Source organism: Lemur catta, chromosome 24, assembly GCF_020740605.2.
Source record: "Lemur catta isolate mLemCat1 chromosome 24, mLemCat1.pri, whole genome shotgun sequence".
Classification (NCBI taxonomy): Eukaryota; Metazoa; Chordata; class Mammalia; order Primates; family Lemuridae; genus Lemur; species Lemur catta.
In genome coordinates, this window is record NC_059151.1 from 4,112,138 (window position 1) to 4,131,360 (window position 19,223).

Genomic DNA, 19,223 nt, shown 5'->3' on the forward strand with positions numbered 1-19,223 from the left:
CTAATATGGGAAAAATCTCTATGACATCCCCTCCAGATGGTGATTTCTCTCTGCTTAACCACTTCAGGACATTATCTCAAGAGTTTTTGTGTATTACTAGAAGATCTATATACTGAACTGAAAGCTACCTAATTTTAACTCACTGATCTCAGTTCTGCATTCTGTTAGGAATCCCATAAAAAGACTACTGCTTCCAGATGGCAAATGTCTTAATATTAGAAGATAGACATCATATCTCCTACTTTCTTCCCCAAGAGAAACAGTTTCAGCTATTTCTAAGACATAGGCTCAAAATTTTAGGATTAGGATTATTCCAGTGGTAATCTGATTTACAAAGTCTAAGCTACTTTCAGTTTGAATTCTCCATGTTGCCTGTTGCAGTGCATTGTAAATAATGAGCACTGAAAGAATATTTTTTATACGACTGTGAGACTGAGAGAGGATAAATGAGATTTGAGTTTATTGTCATTCAGTAAATATTTATGGAGAATTTATCATGTGCCAGGAACTGTCCTAGACATTTTGGGGCACATCAGTTAACAAAAGAAGACAAAATCTGCCCTCATGAGTTTACATATTGTTGTGAAAGACATTCAGTGAAGGTTAATTGTATATTATCAGGTGTTATAATGCCATGAAGTGTTATATAATTGGATAATGGTATGAGAGTGAGGAAGTGGGTAGTGCTGCTATTTTAGATTGAGGTGGTCAAGAAAAGCCTCTCTGTGCGGTAACAACTGATCAAAGAGCTGAATGAAGTGAGAGACTTGCCCATGTGTATCCTTGAGACAAGAGTGTTCTAAGCAAATGCAAGGGCTTAAGAGTCACTATGGCTGGAGTTGAGTGTGTCAGGACTGAAGGGGAGAGAGAGTAGTTGAGGTGGAGAGGAAAAATGTAGGGAGCTGTAAGCTTGAGTAGGGATCTGAGATTTTATGTGTGACAGGAAGCCATGAAGCAGAGGAATGACATGATTAGATCCACATTTGAAAAGTATCACTAGTGGGAATAGACTGCAAAGGGACATGAGAGAAAGCAAAGAGATGTGTTATAACCCTGTTGTCATAGCTTTATAGAGCTTCACTGGCCAGTTCGCTAGCTACAGGTCACAAGTGGCCACTTAAATTTACGTTAATTAAAATTAAATAAAATTTTAAAATTCAGTTCCTCTGTTACACTAGCCACATTTCAAGATTTAATAGCCTTACGTGTCTACAGGCAGTCTTCTCAACATAATGATTTTTTGACTTTACAAGGGTGCAAAAGCGATAGACATTCAGTAGAAACTGTACTTGGAATTTTGAATTTTGATCTTTTCCTGGGCTCGCAATATGAGGCAGGATACTCTCTCACGACGCTGGGCGGTGGCAGGGAACCACAGCTCCCGGTCAGCCATGCAGTCACAAGGATAAACAACTGATACTGCACTCTGCACTCTACTGCATTCAATAAATTACCTGAGACATTCAACACTTTGTTATAAAATAGGCTTTGTGTTAAATGATTTGGCCCAACTTCAGGCTAATGTAAGTGTTTTGAGCATGTTTAAGATAGGCTAGGCTAAGCTATGATGTTTAATAGATTAGGTGTATTAATTATGAATAGAAACAATTTTGATTCTAGAGAAAATAAATGGAAAACTAAGCCTAAATAACTTCACAAGTCACAGATGAAGCACAATAAATATGTGTATTACAGTAATTGCAACAATTTCAACTTAATATTTGGAAAATAGTCAAAATTCTACTCAAATTGTTCCATTCTAAAAATGATTTTCATATTACCAGTTTCCATTTTTAAATGTTTTTAAAAGTATAATTTTTATATCTAAGCAGTGACATGAGATATTCATACTGAATCTTTCCAAATCCTGAGGACATTGATTTCTTCTTAGGAGGAGTGGAAAAGAGGGTTGGGGAAAGCAAGAGTCCAAATTTCAATCACATTTCCATATTTCTTCTTCTTCCTTCCTTTCTTCCTTCTTACTTCTTCTTTTCTTCTTCCTTTTTTCTTTTTTCTTTTCTTTTCCTTTTTCTTTTTCTTTTTCTTTTTTTTTTTTTTTTTTTGAGATAGGGTCTGGCTCTGTTGCTGGGGCTGGAGTATAGTGGTGTCATCATAGCTCACTGCAACTGCAAACTCCTGAGCTCCAGCAATCTAGCTGGGATCAAACGCACGCACCTCCAGACCCAGCTAACTTTGTTGTTGTTGTTGTAGAGACTAGGTCTCAATATTGCCCAAGCTGTTCTCAAATTTCTGGGCTCAAGTGATCCTCCTGCCTCAGCCTCCCGGGAGTTGTAGGATTGCAAGCATGAGCACGGCTCCAGGCCCCATATTTCCATGTTTCTAAATGCCTTTTTTAAGATCTCTGATTATTACATTTGGCTAAAGGTGGAACTTTTGTAAGAGTAATATTTATTAGTGGTAAGAGAGGTCATTTCTGCCCCTAAATTTTAGAAAATAGAATCCTACAATAAGCTAGTTATTCTCTTTTTAATTCTCTTCCAGTACTTTTGATGAGGTCATGGAGAAAGTCCCAGTTTGGTGCTAGTTTGTTTGTTTGACTTGCTAATGTGCCTTTTTAACAAATCCAGACATGACCCAAGCTTGGAATGTTGCTGCACAGGCAGGCAACCCTCTTGTAGCTCATATTTAGTAACATTATTGTGTTTTCATTTATCATGTTGATACTGACTTTTGTACTTAATCTTCTATTTATGGAGCAATTTGCTGGTTTCCCATTCAAGGAAATAATATTGATCTAATATTTCCTTTTTAAATAGATAAATTCAAAGATAAATATGAATATTTTAAAATATTAAGTAAATGACACTTGGATATGGTAAGATTATGAGAGTAGGAAATAAAGCTTAAGGAAATCCTGTTTTTAAGAGAAAATGAGTGATATAGCAAGATGGTTCATTAATGCATTACACATATGAGCTATTTATATAAGGAAACAGAGCAAAAAAGTTCTAGAACTTTTCTCCAAGTTTCATGATGCAGAACTGTATGTTAGAACATCACGTCTAAATAGCCAACATTGCTGATGTAATGAAACATATATACTAGACCTCAATTAAATTTAACTTTCAAGTTACATCATAAAATGTGCTTACTTATATACATTTAATATTTCCCTATTTAACAAAAGAAATAGTATTTGTTTAAGATATTTTTCCCTAACTCAGTGCATTACTCTCTCTTCTTTCTAATGGCTAGCCAGTTTCACCTCTGGAAATTATAGAGGTGATTTTAGAAATAAATGTCAAATAACTATTACCATTTTGTAACTTTAGCTCTGTTTTCTTTATATACTTCTAATCCCAAGTGTTTAGAAGTAATTACTCAGGGCTGATGGTTTCCTTCTTTTTGTTTACCTACATATTGCCTCTGGAAGACTCACTCTCCCCTGCTTTTCCTGAAGCCTCCAGTTTCTCCCTAAAACACAGACCATTACTTTTTACTGGATCTTGTCCTGCCAATTTCTCACTGGCTTATTAAATTCTGCACGCTCAGAAGGCAGACAAAGCCTGGCCTGGGGTGTACATTGATTACACACTGTAGGCTATGGATACAGACATAAATCCTTTGTTGGGAGTGTGATCATTTTAACAATTAGTGGATCAAAAACTCTTGTATTCACAATAGGCAATGGAATGTTTAATTAAAAAAATTTTATCTCCATTTTCAAAAATGTAGCCTTTATATATCATCTTAACTTTACCATATAAATTTTAATTGGGTTCAATTCGACCCTCTATTCTCAGAATTATGGCAAAGCACTGCTGAAGATAATAGAGTTTCTTATAAAGTTAGCCTGCCTCTTTAATGAAATATGTGTTTACAGTCCCTTGAACACAATTCTAGAATACAAAAAGGTCTGAACAAGCAAAGTGTTTTTGTAACTCACTTGAATGCAAAACTTGACCTGAGCTTTTTTGGGTGACAGAACCTGACTCTGTTGACATGAAGCTATTTATAGTTTTTATTTATCCCATTTAGTGTGAATATTCATAGGTTTACTGCAGAGATGTTAATGTGTTTGATTACTGAGTGCTGCCTCATACCTTTGCTAGAGATGTTTCAGAACATACAGTATAAGCACTTCATTACATTTCTGAAATAACACAGCTGGTCCAGAGTTTCTCACAAGTGACTGGGAAGCTGTGTGTAAATAAGAGTACACATGACAGATAAAGTGAGGTGAGATTTTTTTTCTTTTCTTTTTCTTTCTCATTCTTTTCCTTCTATTGTCAGTCATATTTTTCTTCCTTCTTCCTAATAAATAGTTAGTAGCAATAACCCAACAAGTGATACCAAATATGCTGAGTTCTATCCTTAATACATTTTAAATGACTCTAATAAAATCAGTAGTTCATTGTTTGTAATAGAATCCATAACAGACAGAACCTTAAATAAACACTATTCTTTCCTAAAATCTTCTCTTTGTATCTCTAAAAGATCGTTTGTGATTTGCTAGGTAGTTTGAATTTTATGTTGAAGCCTATGGAGAAAGGCATTGACAAGTTTCAGGGCATGCCATAAAATTATAAAATTTGAATTTTTATGAGATCATTTCAAGATAGAGTAGAACTAATAAAGATATTGAACTACAGTTTTGGGAATGATCAGTATGCAAATGATGGACAAAGTCAAGGGTTTGGATAAAGTCACTCAGAAAGACTGTATAAAGAAAAAGGGCCAAATATAGACACTTAAGGGAGACGAATTAAAAGATAGAGGAGGAGAAAGAGCCTGCAAAGGTAACTGCAAAGAAATAGACTGAAAAATAAGAAAAAACAGAAGATTGTTACGTTAGAGAGGATCAAAGAGAAGTTTCAAACAGGAGATCTGTAGAACATAAGAAGTAAAGGTGTCAGCCAGGACTGTGATCTCATCTGAGACTCAGAATCCTCTGTCAGGCGTACTAGTTGTTGCTAGAATACAGTGCTTGTGATTGTAGGACCATTTTCTTGGTTGTTAGCTGGATCCACTGTCAGCTCCTAGAGGCCACCCTTAGGTCCTTGCCGGGTGCCTGCCTACATAGGCGATTCACAACATGAATCTTGAGGGCAATCTCAGAATTTTACCTACCATGCTAATTTGTTTATTACAACATAAAGGACAAATAATAATTTTTTTACTTGGTCTTTGTGCTTTATCCATATTTGTTTCCTTTGGTGGCTGTCCATTCAGACGTTTTATGTCTGTATTTCTGGAGGAAGATCAGCAAGATCTTAAAGCCAATGACTTTAACATAAATTAGTGAGTAGAAAGGAAGGGTGATGTAGAAAGACAATGCTCAACACCAAAATTCTCCCATTGCGTTGTTTTCTGTTGGTACCTCCCAGTTGGTGAAGAGAAAGAGAAAAAAATGTGAAATTAGGGATTTTTTCCTCCTTGTTTTTACTTTTCTCTCAAGTGTAAATGATGCAGAGAGAGCTTGCAGAATTTGAGTTTTTCTTGTTATTTGAAGCTGTCCTTTGAAAGCAGGGAACAGGCATACATGATTTCTATTTAGATAAGTAGTTGACATGAGCCAGAGGCCCAGAAAGGGAATTTAGACTTGTGTTTATTTTAGTTTCTCCGTTTCACAGGGAAAGCATAATGGAAGAGTTGACAAATACTGAAAAACTAAACATTACTCAAACTTCAATAAAACTATTTAGATACGTGCTGTTTTCTACCTTGAGGCAACATCCAATTAAAATTTCACTTGAGTTTTACCTCTTTTTCTCCTTAAAAATCCCAATTTTTTCTTGCTTATTTCCTGACTGTACTAGGCAATAATATTTTTTCTCTACTACCTGATCTATAACCACCTAATACTACATACTAATTAATTATAACATAATCATTATATAATTTAGTATTATGTATATTATTTAGTATTAAATACTAATTATAATTATGTAAGTTAGTATTATGCATGCTATTTGGTATTAAAGAAATATTAATGTATATATTTTATTAGAGAGGTTAGCTCTTAGTCTTCTAGAGCTCTAATAGTGCTTTTACTGGAGAGGATGTGGAGAAATTGGAACACTTTGCACTGTTGGTGGTACAGCTACTAAGAAAAACAGGATGACGCTTCCTCAAAAAATAAAAAATAGAATTACCATATGATTTAGCAATTCCACTTCTGGGTATACAGTTGACCCTTGAACAACACTGGTGTAAACTGGGTGGGTCCACCTGTATGTGGATTTTTTTCAGTAAAAGTTACACCAAATGTGCCTGCCTCTCCTGCCTCCCCTTCCACCTCCAACACATCTTCTGCCTCTGCCAACCCTGAGATAGCAAGTCCAACCCTTCTTCTTCCTCCTCCTCAACCTACTCAATGTGAAGATGATGTGGATGAAAGCTTTTATGATGATCCACTTCCACTAACTGAATAGCAAATATACTTTATCCTCCTTATGATTTTCTTAATAGCATTTTCTTTTTTCCTAGCTTACTTTATTATACTAATACAGTGTATAAAATGTATGTCACATATAAAATAAGAGTTAATTGACAAGTTGTGTTATTATTAAGGCTTCCAGTCAATAGCAGGCTATTAGCAGTTGAGTTTTTCAGGAGGCAAAAGTTACATACAGAATTTTGACTGCACAGAGGGTCAGCACCCCCAACCCCTGTGTTGTTCAAGAGTTAACTGTATATCCAAAAGAACTAAAATCAGGATCTCAAAGAGATATTTGCATACTCATGTTCATCACAGCATTATTTATAAAAGCCAAGAGCTGGAAATAACCTGAATGTTCATAAACAGATGAATGGATAAAGAAAATGTGGTGTATACATACAATGAATATTATGCAGCCTTAAAAAAGAAGAAAATCCTGTCACATGCTACAATATGGGTGAACCTTGAGGATATTTATTACTCTAAGCAAAATAATCTAGTCACAAAGAGACAAATACTATATGATTCCAGTCATGTGAAGTATCTAAAATAGTCAAAATCATAGAAACAGAAAGTAGAAAGTTGGTTACCCAAGGGCAGGGGGAGAGGGAATTAGTATTTAATGGGTATTAGTATTAATGGATACAGAGTTTCAGTTTTGCAAGGTGAAAAAAGTTCCAGAGATCTGTTGCATAATGAAGTGAATATACTTAACATTACTGAACTGTACACTTAAAAGTGGTTAAGATAGTAAACTGAAATGTTATATTTTTTTAACCACAGTAAAAAAATGGGAGTAGTTAACTTTTAGAAAACAAATACTTCATTTATTATTATTTTTTAAAAAGCATGTGTTAATTGAAGTTAACAATTGACAATAAAAAAAAAAAACCAGTCAGCTTCATGGGACAAAGAAAAGGATTTGCTGTTTCAACTTTGATTGGGTTTAGTTTGTTTCTTTTTTTTTTTTCCTTTTTAACAGCTTTATTGAGGTGTAATGGACATATAAACTATACATATTTCAAGTATACAATTTGTTAAGTTTTGACATTTGTATGTACCTGTGAGACCATCATCACAATCAAAATAACAAACATATCCATCACCCCCAAATGTTCCCTCACACCCCTTTTTAATACTTCCCACATGCCTCTCCATAGGACAGTGCCAACCTCAAGCAACCACTGATCTGATCTCTGTAATTATAGATTAATTTGCATTTTCTGCAATGTTGTATAAATGTAATCATGCAGCATGTATTTTTTGTCTTGCTTCCTTTTTTCAGCATAATTATTTGAGATTTATCCATGTTGTCGCATGTATCAATAGCAGTCTTTGTTGCTAATTAGCATTCCATTGTGAGGATATACTAAGATTTCTTTATATGTTCACCTGTTGACAGACATTTGCTTATTTCCAGTTTTTAGCTAATGCTCAAAATAAAGCTGTTATGAACATTTGTATACAAGTCTTTTGTATGGATATATGCTTTGATTTCTGTTGGGTAAACAGCTTGCAATAGAATGGCTAGGTCATATGCTAGGTGTATGTTTAACTTTTTAAGAAAAATGTATTAACAAACAGTTTTCCAAAGGGTACCATTTTATACTCCCACTAGCAATGCATGAGAGTTGCAGTTACTCTACATCTTTGTCAACACTTAGTATGGTCAGTCTTTAAAATTTTAGACAGTCTGATAGCTATGTAGCCGTATCTCATTGTTTTATGTTTGTTTCCCTAATGTCTAATGATGTTGAACACTTTTTCGTGTACTCACTTGCCATCCATATATCTCCTTTGGTGAAGTGTCAATTCAAATCCTTTGCTCATTAAAAAAAAATTGGATTGTTTGTTTTTCTATTATACATTCTGGATACAAGTCCTTTATCAGTTATGTGATTTGCAAATATTTTCCCTTAGTTTGTGGCTCATCGTTTTCGTTTTTTTAACAGTTTTTTTCAAATAGCAGAGATTTTAATTTTGATGAATTCCAATTTATCGATTTTTTTCTTTTATGAATCATGCACTTGGTGTCATAACTACAAAAACATTGCCTAACCCAGGTCACGACTTTTTATGGGCCTCCAAGGTATTATTGTACACAGAAAAGCTTATTGAAAATTATTTTTAAATGAATATTCTTATTAAATTAAAAATTCTAAAACCTAGTTCCTAAGCTTTTAAGATCAATTTAATTATTTTGTTCTACTTGTTGAAAATTTTAATAGTCACTTTTAAGAGGCCCTTTGATTGAGTGCATAATCCCGTTTTCAAATCTACTCAATTAAAATCCCTTAAATATTTTCAACTGCATTCATACAATTAAAAGCCAATTTTTAAAGTATTTCATGTATCTGCCTGATTAAAAAAAAAACCTTCCCAAGTACTTAAATAAATCTTCTAATGCAGCGATCGGTTTCCTGGAAGACAGTTTTTCCACAGACGGTGGGGGGGTGGGGCAGGGAATGGTTTTAGACAGATTTCTCATAAGGAGCACACAACCTAGACCTTTCTCATGTGCAGTTTACAGTAGGGTTCACGCTCCTGTGAGAATCTAATGCTGCTCCTGATTTGACAGGAGGTGGAGTTCAGGTGGTGATAAAATGCGGGGCGGCTGTAAATACAGATGAAGCTTGTTTGCTCGCCCAACTCTCAGCTCCTGCTGTATAGCCTGACTCTTAACAGGCCATGGGCCGGGACTGGGCTGCCAAGGCTGTGGCCCAGGGGTTGGCAACCGTAGTCTAATGAATGAAGATTTATGAGACTTATGTCTAGCAAGACGTTAAGTTTTCTTTTATATTCCAGTGTCATTCTATACATTTTTATTTTATTTTACTTTTTATGTTATTTTTTGAGACAAAGTCTCGTTCTTTCACCCAGGCTGGAGTGCAGTGGCATCATCATAGCTCACTGCAGCCTCAAACTCCTACATTTTAAAATATAACTCTCAACCATTTCTCATTACGCTATTTAAATTGCAATCACAAGGCTGATTAACTGACTGACTTCTCTTAGCTAAAATATCATATAAGTATAGATTCTTTAAAAAATACTAATACATAGGCTTCCTTCTTTCTGTACTTAATTCTGAATTTTCCTAGATTAAAAGCAGGGGTTGCCTTCTCAACTTATTATGGTCTCTTAATGACCAAAGAAGGCTTCAGCCAAGGGTGTTAAGTGAATCCTTGTTCAAAACCAGTGGCACACACGGAGCTCTAGTTTATAGCTGCTCTGTTCTTGAAACAAGGTGCTTATACCCTGTTTCCTTGGATTCAAGTTAACCATTTCTATTTACTCTGCCCCCAGACAGGTTATTGTATTAATTGATTGGCTTCAGTTAATCTGTTTACTATTTCATTCTGTTCTTAATCACGTTTATGTGCTTCCTATCTGTGAGTGCTGCTGTCCTGCAGGATTAAAATGACATCTGTTAGAATCCCTTTGTGGCTTTGTCTGATTCTGTGGGCAGTTTTAAGGTCATGCCAATAATACCTGTGATAACAAAAAGCACAATGATTCTGGTTATGTAATATAATTTATTTTTCTTGAAATTCTTCCCCAAAACGTTCTAGTTATTATGTAGCACATGACATTCCAGGGAATAAAAATACATAATATGGTTATGTTTATTGCAAAGCACAACCTTTGTGATAGTAAAATAGTGCTAGTCCTATCTGTACCCCAAGTTAACTAGTACTAAGTCTAAAGGAAACAATTGAAGCAATAAACTTTAAACTTTTTTTACTAACTAATTCTTTCCTCATCCGTTGGTTGACTTCAGGCTTTCTTCCCTCCACTTTCTTTTTTCTTTTCTTTTCTTTTTTTGCATTTTTTTCAACTTCTGCATTTCCTTCATTCCCTCAGAGATAATGATCTGAAGAGCTATAGTAAAGGTGAATAAACATAAGTAAGAGAGAAAGATGGTGATAGTAGGCAATCTATAAGCTTATAGTTTTATTTTTCTTTTTTAGAAAGCTGCTATAAGACTACATTAAGTCCTGAGATTCAGTGATCAGGCTAAGGCAGTTTTTAAAAAATCTTAGAATTCTTTTCTAACAGAGCTATCAATTAAAAATATTAAGTCTATTCTGCTATCTTGATGATAACTTTGAAAAACAAATCTCCGTGCAGAGCTAAAACTTTCCCCTTCCCTAGTTATGATTAGCTAGAGGTGGGAGGCAGAGTGTTTAGCTTCTCTCTTTGTTGCTTGTCTTCTCACCTGCTGGCAACTTGCTGATCTGACCCCATCAGGACCTAAACTGAGGGAAGGAAGAGAGGTAGCAAGGCAAACAGGGTTTTGTTTTGTTTTGTTTTTTGTGTTTAGCAGACTCATGTTGTAAAATTATTTCACAGCTTTCACTCTTTATGAACTTGCTATATGTTTGAGGCTGTTGTGTATACTTTTGTGGGTTTTTCAGAGTCTTTCACTGAAACTCTACTACCTGTGTGTGACACTCCAGAAAAATTTTTCTTCCAGCGCTAGCCGGTAACCCCTAACCCTTCTATCCAGGTTTTCTCTAAAGCCATCACAGAGTAGTAATAATCTAATTCTAATTCTTCTTCCTTCTTCCTTTTTTTTCCTTCCTCTTCTTGCTCCTCCTCCCCTCCTCTTCCTCCTCCCTCCTCTTCCTCCTCCCTCCTCTTCTTCCTTCTCCTCCTTCTACCTCAGCATTTGTTAGCATTTAATGAATCTCCCCTTCATGTGGCTTCAAGCCACCCCAAACCCTTAATGTCCTCTGCTGTTCTGTTGAAGAATTTGGCCTTCACGATGACCGGCTGCTTGGGGAGCTTTCCCTTCCTCAGAGCTTGGTAGTAGCCGGGTCCACCACATCAGTGGTGGGAGCAGCTCCAGTCTTGTTTTTGGAGGCCTTTACTGGTGTTTGTTCACTGACCAATATCCACAATTTATCAAGGTTGACAGTTGGGCAAAAGCTCATTCCTCCTTAAGTGGCAATGTCTCCTGCGGAGTTTCCCAGAGTAACCTGGGTGATATTTGTTGAAGTTGGCCCTGTGCTGATGATGCCACCAGCGTAACCCCGGCCTCCCGTGCTGCCGGTGCTCGAGTGAGGCCGCAGCCTTGGCTTTCCTGGCCCCGAAGCTTCCGGGTCCTCCTCGGTCTGGACGGCTCGTTGGCGGCCGCAACAAGAGTCCCTTCTTCTTGGTGGTGCTCTGGGTAGGATCTTTTTTTTTAACAGCTTTTTGAGATATAATTCACATGCCATAAAATCCATCTTTTTCAAGTGTGCCTTTAGTGGTTTTTAGTACATGCAGAGTTGTGCAACCATTGCCACTATCCAAACTTTAGGACATTTTCATACTCGGTAGGATTTTATCTAGCTTCAGGCTGGCCCTCTGCGTGTCCCTAGTTCCTTGTTTCTGTCCTCCGCCAGCCTGTGGCAGCGTAGCTGGTTCCTGATACATGGTGCTCCTTCACTCTGTGTGCCCTCTCCCCTCCTTCCTCTCGCTGCTGCCTCAGGGGTAGCCAAAGTCTTAGAATCCTAAAGTGGGCATCAGGTACCTTGTGCTGTGTCCCCCGAAACTCCAGGGAACATACATCAAGTACTCCAAGGGGTCCCACTGAAGCGTCTTGAGATGAAAGGAGGGCATCTTTCCCACACCCTTCCCGGTTTGGAGGAGACATGAAAATCAGTACAACTCTCTTCAAAGAAATCCTTCTTGTGCAATCCTCTCCGCTCTTTAACTGTGTGTAGGCTTTAGAGCCATCTAACCGGTTCTCAGACATATTACTTGGGAAATTTGCTACAGGGTAGTCTTTCTCACAGGTCACACTGGTATCTGATTGCTAATAGTATCTTGATGCCTCTGTTGAAACTTCCAACAGAGGCATCTCTGCTATTGTTATGTTTGATGTAAAAGATAATAGCTCAAATGTCTCTTAGGAATGAAGCTTCTGTTTTTCCCCTGAGTAAATGTGCTAGTGTGTAATAAAGTACAGGAGAACCTAGAAATTTGTGGTGTGGACTAGGGATCTAAATAAATACACTTCTTGTACGAGCTAAATAAAAACCCTTTTGGCTGTTTCAAAGCAGTATCTTATATCTTCCCTTTTAACTATCACATTGTACACATAAGTAGACACCACTCAGAGGCACACTTTAAGCCTCAAATGTTTTAGCAAACATTTGGAAAGGAAAGTGAAATGATAATGCTGCTCTCACTTATAGCTGGAATTGCTTTTTTTCAATCTGGATTTTTTATCATAAATGTAAATTAGAAGAAAATAGTAGCATTTCTTGTTAGGTGAGTAAACAAAATCAGCTTTTGTCTAAAACAGATGTTTTTATAGGTTAATTTTAAAATTTAATGAGGGACTTAATTACAGAAAATAAGTATTTAACATTTTCAACTCCCTCTAGCTTCTTTTCCAAATCCTTCAGCTTCTTCTGCCTGCCAGTAGATATACAGTACACATTATGCTTAAATTGGTTTGTTTGGGTAGAAGTCTTAGCAATCACTGTAAAGAACAATTTTCTTTTTAAGGAGTGTTAATTCAGGAAAATATACATAGGAGGATTTTGACTAGCTGCATTTTCCTCTTCCAACAAAAAAATAGGATTATTGAGCCCTATAGAAGATCTTAAGTTTTATCAGTATGTCACCTACTTAATTGAATGCCATTTGAAAAATTGACACTACAAAAATGTCACCAGAGACGCTTTTCTGATCTTTTGTTCAGCTTCTGTAGAATCTTCATTACAAAGCATATTCACAGGTATAACCTTTCTTTGGCATAGCCACCTCAAAATGACATTTGTGTTGTTATTGTCATTCCCGTGTTACAGAAGGGAAACTGAGATTTAGAGGTAAAATGACTCCCAGCGGAAAGGGCGAGTTGGCAGCAAAGGAGAGTCTAGAAATAGTTAATTCCATTCAGCGTAAAATTTATAGTTATAGTATATTATTAGAGATAATAGAAATCAATTAGTGAATGGAAGGAAGAAATGTGTTCCATATTACTTCCAACTTCTCCTACCATAGGGTCTCCTCACCACTCTTTGTATCTGGGATGAATAGGATGAAACCTGGAACTGAAATCTGAAAGGCCTCCATTCAGTCTGACTGCTTTGGTTTAATCATCTGCATTTTGGTGCCTCCTGGTATCTTCTCCCATGAAGTAGTCACCACCACTATTCTCCACTTCTGTCACCGAGGTTGACTAGGGCAAGTGATTCTTTTGAGAGTTTTTTCCCTCCAATTCCTTTATCTTCTATGAGTTTACGACTGCCGGATTATATTTAGATCAAATGCCATATTGAGAAATTAGATTGACGGGGGGCCCATAGTCTCTCATTGATGTGGAGCTTTTACCAGTGCAAGCGCAGTTGAGTTGCTAATGCTTAGACCATCTCTTATTTTTGTTTCCCAGGTAATATGCACGTGTCACTAGCTGAGGCCCTGGAGGTTCGGGGTGGGCCACTGCAGGAGGAAGAAATATGGGCTGTACTAAATCAAAGTGCTGAAAGTCTCCAAGAATTATTCAGAAAAGGTAAGTTGAGGTTTTTTTATTTTGAGTATTGGGTAGCTAAAAAACAGATATAGGGTCAGATACCAGATTTTTGTTCAGTATTCCATGCCTTTGTTTTAACAAGCCCTCAAGGACATTCTGGTGCATGCTGAAGTTTGAGAACCATTTATAGGATGGAATTGCTAAAGACCTGGAGCCATGAGAACCTTCTGGAAAGATGTAAGATTAACCACTGACTGAACACAGGAAGGTGAAGAGAATAGGGGAAGAGTATTTTGGGGACAAATGGTAGAGCTTTGTGGTTGTTGATGTTGTTTTCCAGTTAAGGGACAGGAACTTGAACAAAACAATATTAGGGTTGACCCATTTTTGCTATAACCTAGATGGTTGAAGATCTTTGATTATAGTTAGGATTAATCTAAAGAAAATTTATTCATTTTATTTAACATCATTTGCCAAAAATCTGGCTATTTTAAATAAGCCCTGTTGCTTTGTTTGCTTCACTATAATTTTTCAGAAAAGTTTCAGAAAATTCAAACGTGTGGGCACCCGAAAGTATAAAGCAGGTAGCCATGCCCCAAAGGTGTTGTTGAAGGAAAGGTATGTTGGTGGCATTACTCAGTTAATTAATAATAGTCAATTAATATTTAAGGAACATCTCCTACTTGTGAGATATTATATAGAAGATCCCAATAAGTAGGTGTCACTGTTGCCCTTAAGGGATTTATTCAGATAAGACAGATGCATGTGCAAAGTTCACCACTTCAAAACAGTGTGCCAGGTGAGTGACAGAGACAATAGGTAGTACAGATGTTCAGAGGAGGGAGAGAGAATACCTGTTTTTATTATACTAATGGCAAGATCACTGCCCAGGCTATGACTCATAAACTATAAAGTATCTTGCATGCTGTAAGTACCTAAGGCTTTTTTTTTTTTTTTTTCAAATTTCATAATGTTATAGAGATTGAATGTTTGAATATAAAGTTCTTGTCATTGAGAGGCAATTACTGCACAACATATTGACACATTAAAAGAGACTTACCAAATATGTTATAAAATTAATTGTGAGGTAGCTGCATCTTAAATACTGTCCAAAGGGAGCTGGTTACCATAAGGCTCCCAGTCTAATTCACGGAGTATCAGTAATACAGAGAAATTGAATTTGGCTTCTTTAGCAGTTTGGAGATTACCAGCTATTATGAATGCCAATTGGAAATTTCTATTTATTTGAAGGAAACAAATGCTTATTTGATTTAATAATATCTGAAATCTATGATTTTTCATGTCTTGCATTGAATGATATAATGTCTTTTTGTCACACATTCTCCTGTCTCTTGTAACAAACTGGAATTATTAGTTTGCTTATATTTTGGATGAATGGTGGTGGTTTTAGTTTTCTAGTAGACATTCTTATGAATAATCCTGGGAGTTTTGAGGGGTAAAAAGCAGGTAAATACAATGACCTGTAAGTTTATTTGTTTTTCTAAAATGTGTTCTCGTCAATGGCTTTTTCCCCCATCCTCTTGAACTTGTACGTTGCTCCTTTGTCTTTTTCACTATATGAGGGCAAGAATGCTGTTGACATTTCTATAAGAGAAGGCTAGAAATAAGCATTTCTGTTGGGATTTTGAACAAAGGTCAATAAAATTATCTATTCCTTATCTTTTTAAGCCTCCCAAGGTTTTAAACATGTTTTCAAACAAACTCATTGTGGTTACTGTTGACAGAATAATGATATCTAAGTTGAAAGACACCATCTTCTCGAATGAGTTTCTTTTTAGAGGAGGAGCCATGTAAAACTTTTAAGAATCATGCAATTCCAAACGTTTAGATGTTGGACTTGATGATAGGTGGTTCTCCTTTTGTTATAAGTTTCTTAGTTTTATTGCCTGTGGTTGTTAAAACATGCAATCTGTTTAATTACTTCTTAGAATTTTCTGAGATTTTCTTATGATCTTACTCATGGTCTGTCTTTGTAAATATTCTGTGGTGATTTGAAAAGAATGTGTATTTTCTATGTATAGGCTATAGCTTAAGCTTGTTAATGTTTGTGCTTTAAAAATTTTTATATCCTTATTACTTTGTATGCTTGATCTGTCGAATTCTTAGGGATACTTAAAATCACTGACTATGATTATGTTTTTGTCTGTCTTCCTCTGTAATTGTGTATTTTCATGTAATTTTGTATCATACTTACAATGGCTAATGACTAATATAAATGGACTACGTCTTTTATAAATATACTTTCTTTTATCTTTTTACAACTCTTTGCAATTAAATTCTATATAATCTGCTCTTAATATTGCCACCTTTGCTTAGTTTCTCTTGCCATTTACCAGGTAAATCTTTTCTCCTTCCTTTATTTTCACATCCTCTGTGTTTTAACTTAGGTTTTTTATTTGGGTTGGGTTTTTTTTTTTTTTTTTTTTGTAAATAGTAGATAGCTAGATTTTATGTTTTGCCTAGCTAAGGAGTTGCTATTCTTTAATTAGGAAATGAAATGTGGTCATTGAAGTAAAAGTTCTGGAGGAATTTCACTAAAGATCTTTTTATATTATGACTTATTAATTATATACCTCTCTGTTCATCTTATTAACTGAGAAGCATAGCTTATGTCAGAAAAAAATATGCATTTAAGATTTTAGCTTTTACATCATGGAAGAATTCATGTAGGGACTCAGTGGTCCTATGTAATAAAAAAACAATGCTATTCTTCTACTCTTCCTAGATAATCTTTAGAAGTGATCTTATCGCTGCCTTGAAAAATTTAGCTTACAGTTATATTTTTTTTTTTCCTAGTTGTGGAACTGTTGCTCTCTGTAGAAAACAGCTCTTTTGAATTTATGGGATTTTAAGATGTTAGATTTTTTGATTAATTGATGCTAAAATGGCCTCTTCATAACTAATCAGAGGAAAAGACTCAATTTCCTTTGTTTTGTTAAGAATATAAATCTCTTTTTATATAGTCACTTCTGGTTCCCTGTTAAATAAAATAATTAATGAAAAGAGTAATTTAAATAAAAAGATAATAAAGTATTTATTAAAGAAGAGTAATTAAAAAAAACAAGGTTCATTGTCTATATGGAAAAAAAGTCAAAGAGATACCAGCAAGTATCCTGCAAAAATTGAGAAAACCATGTTGTATTTGGAAAATAAATTTGAGTAAAGTTGCAGAGTACAGGGTGTATAAAATTCTTTGTGTTTCATTATAAACTTTTTCTTATTGTGAGTGAAAATGACAAATTACTAAAGAAAGCTGGGGCAGATATTAAACTTCTCTGCTCTCCTTAAGGAGCATTTAAAAATTAGAATTTGTAGGTAACTTAAAATACTTATTAGAGTTCAGCAAAATTAAGTGAATATTGTTTGTTTTCTTTCTTTCTTTTCTTTTCTTTCTTCTAGAATTACTTTCATTGCATAAATACTTTAAGGACAATTCCTTTGCTACTAAAAGGAAAAAAAATAACATATAAGAAATGCCTACATAGACTCAAAACCACACACATATGTTTTAATTTATGGAATCAAACTCTTGAAGCTAAAAATATTTTAATCCATTCAGTGTAACTAATCATTTTAGAAATAAGGAAGGCCCAGTTAAATGACTCACAAGTTTTAACACTGACAGAGCAGAAATAATGTAACTATTTTAAAGAAAGTCATTAAAAACCTATTTAGAGCTGTAAAATCACTTAATGTGTACATGACAATAAAGTTTAAACATTGATGGCTCTCTTGTGAGTATAGCAACAGGATATTTACAAAAACAATATAAAGTGAAATCACTTCAGATTCTGCAGTTATTAAAAGAGATTAAGCAAGAGAATATAAAAGAGCATCAGGAAACTTTTGGAGGTGATGGATATATTCATCTTGATTGCGGTAATAATTTCACAGGTATATTCATATGTCAGAATACCAAATTGTACTCTTTTAGTATGTGTAGTTATTGTATGTCAATTATTCCTTAAATCTTCTTTAAAAAGAATATCATTAAATGTTTTCCAAAACATTTGGAGATTGACCATTTTCCTTATTAATTTGAAACTCTGTATTTTTATTTATTTTTTATTATTTTTTAAAATTTTCTTTACTTATTTCAGCATATTATGGTGATATAAATGTTGAAACTCTATTTTTAAAAGAAAAATGTTTTCTAATAGAGCGCTATACCTGAATTTTGAGCCGGAGGTTCAGTTTTCTTTTTATTGATCAAACAGCAGGAATAGATCACTCATTTTTTAAAATAGTATCTAATTCTAGTAACAGAATTATCTAATAAGTATATTAAAATTAGTTTATTGAATTTAGTATATTAAAATGACTTAAAAACATTTTTAAAAGCCATAAAAAAAGTTCAGGACACTGAATTTTAAAAATAGGCAGTGTTATGGGATGAATTGTATTTCTCAAAAATTCATATTGAAGTCCTAACTTCCGATACATCAAAATATGACCATATTTGGAGGTAAGCTTTTTAAAGAGATTGTAATATTTAAAATGAAGTTACTAAGGTGGGCCCTAATCCAGTGTGACTGGTGTGCTTTTAAGAAGACGAAAATAGGACACAGACATATACAGAGGAAAGACCATGTCAAGATACAGGAAAAAGATGTCCACCTATAAGCCAAGGAGAGAGGCCTCAAAGGAAACCAACTCTATAGACCTTGACTTTGGATTTTTAAAGAAGTCCAAATTGCAAAATAATATATTTCGGTAGTTTAAGCTTCTTAGTCTGTAGTACTTTGTTATGACAGCTCTAGCAAATTAATATAGACACAATGAAAAAAATTTAATAAACCTTCTAGAAATGAAATATATCATCACTAAATTTAAAACCTCAGTGGAGATCTTCAACAGATTAAACAGATTCTTTTTTCTTTAATAAGAGAAAATTAATAAACTAGACAATAGTGCTGAGGAGATCACCTGGATATTAAAAATGTGAGGGAGTTCAGGTTCATAGAGCATTGAATGAGAAGATCCAACATACCTCTAATGAGTTCCAGAAGGAAAATGAAAAAGATAGAAAATAGAATAATACATGAAGATATAATGGTTGAGAATTTTTGAGAACTGCTGAAATATATAGATCCTTTGTGTTCTAAAAGCTTAAGTCACAGTCAAAATGAATAAAAATAAATCTGCACCTAGATTTTGAGATTGGAAATACAGAACACCATAGTCAAGGAGAAGATTTTTAAAGCAGAGAGAAAAAGAAAGATGCATTACCTACAAAGAAAAAAGAATTAGTTACAACTTCAACTCAAACCGTACAAAAGCAATTTATGTAACCAAAACATTTGTGCCCCTGTAATATTCTAAAATAAAAAA

General features: G+C 34.8%; 1 protein-coding gene and 1 pseudogene across 9 annotated transcripts in view; one reads left to right on the plus strand and one right to left on the minus strand.

The window, feature by feature from the left end:
- Window positions 1–19,223, plus strand: part of PTPN13 (protein tyrosine phosphatase non-receptor type 13) — a 143,185-nt gene that overhangs the window by 19,687 nt on the left and 104,275 nt on the right. For all 9 annotated transcript variants that reach the window (XM_045536772.1, XM_045536776.1, XM_045536775.1 and 6 more), the window contains exon 2: window positions 13,791–13,910. In XM_045536772.1, the coding sequence (XP_045392728.1) occupies window positions 13,796–13,910 (115 nt within the window). In that variant the 5' untranslated portion in view covers window positions 13,791–13,795. The remainder of the gene's footprint in view (window positions 1–13,790; window positions 13,911–19,223) is intronic.
- LOC123627197 lies at window positions 11,063–11,688 on the minus strand (annotated as a pseudogene).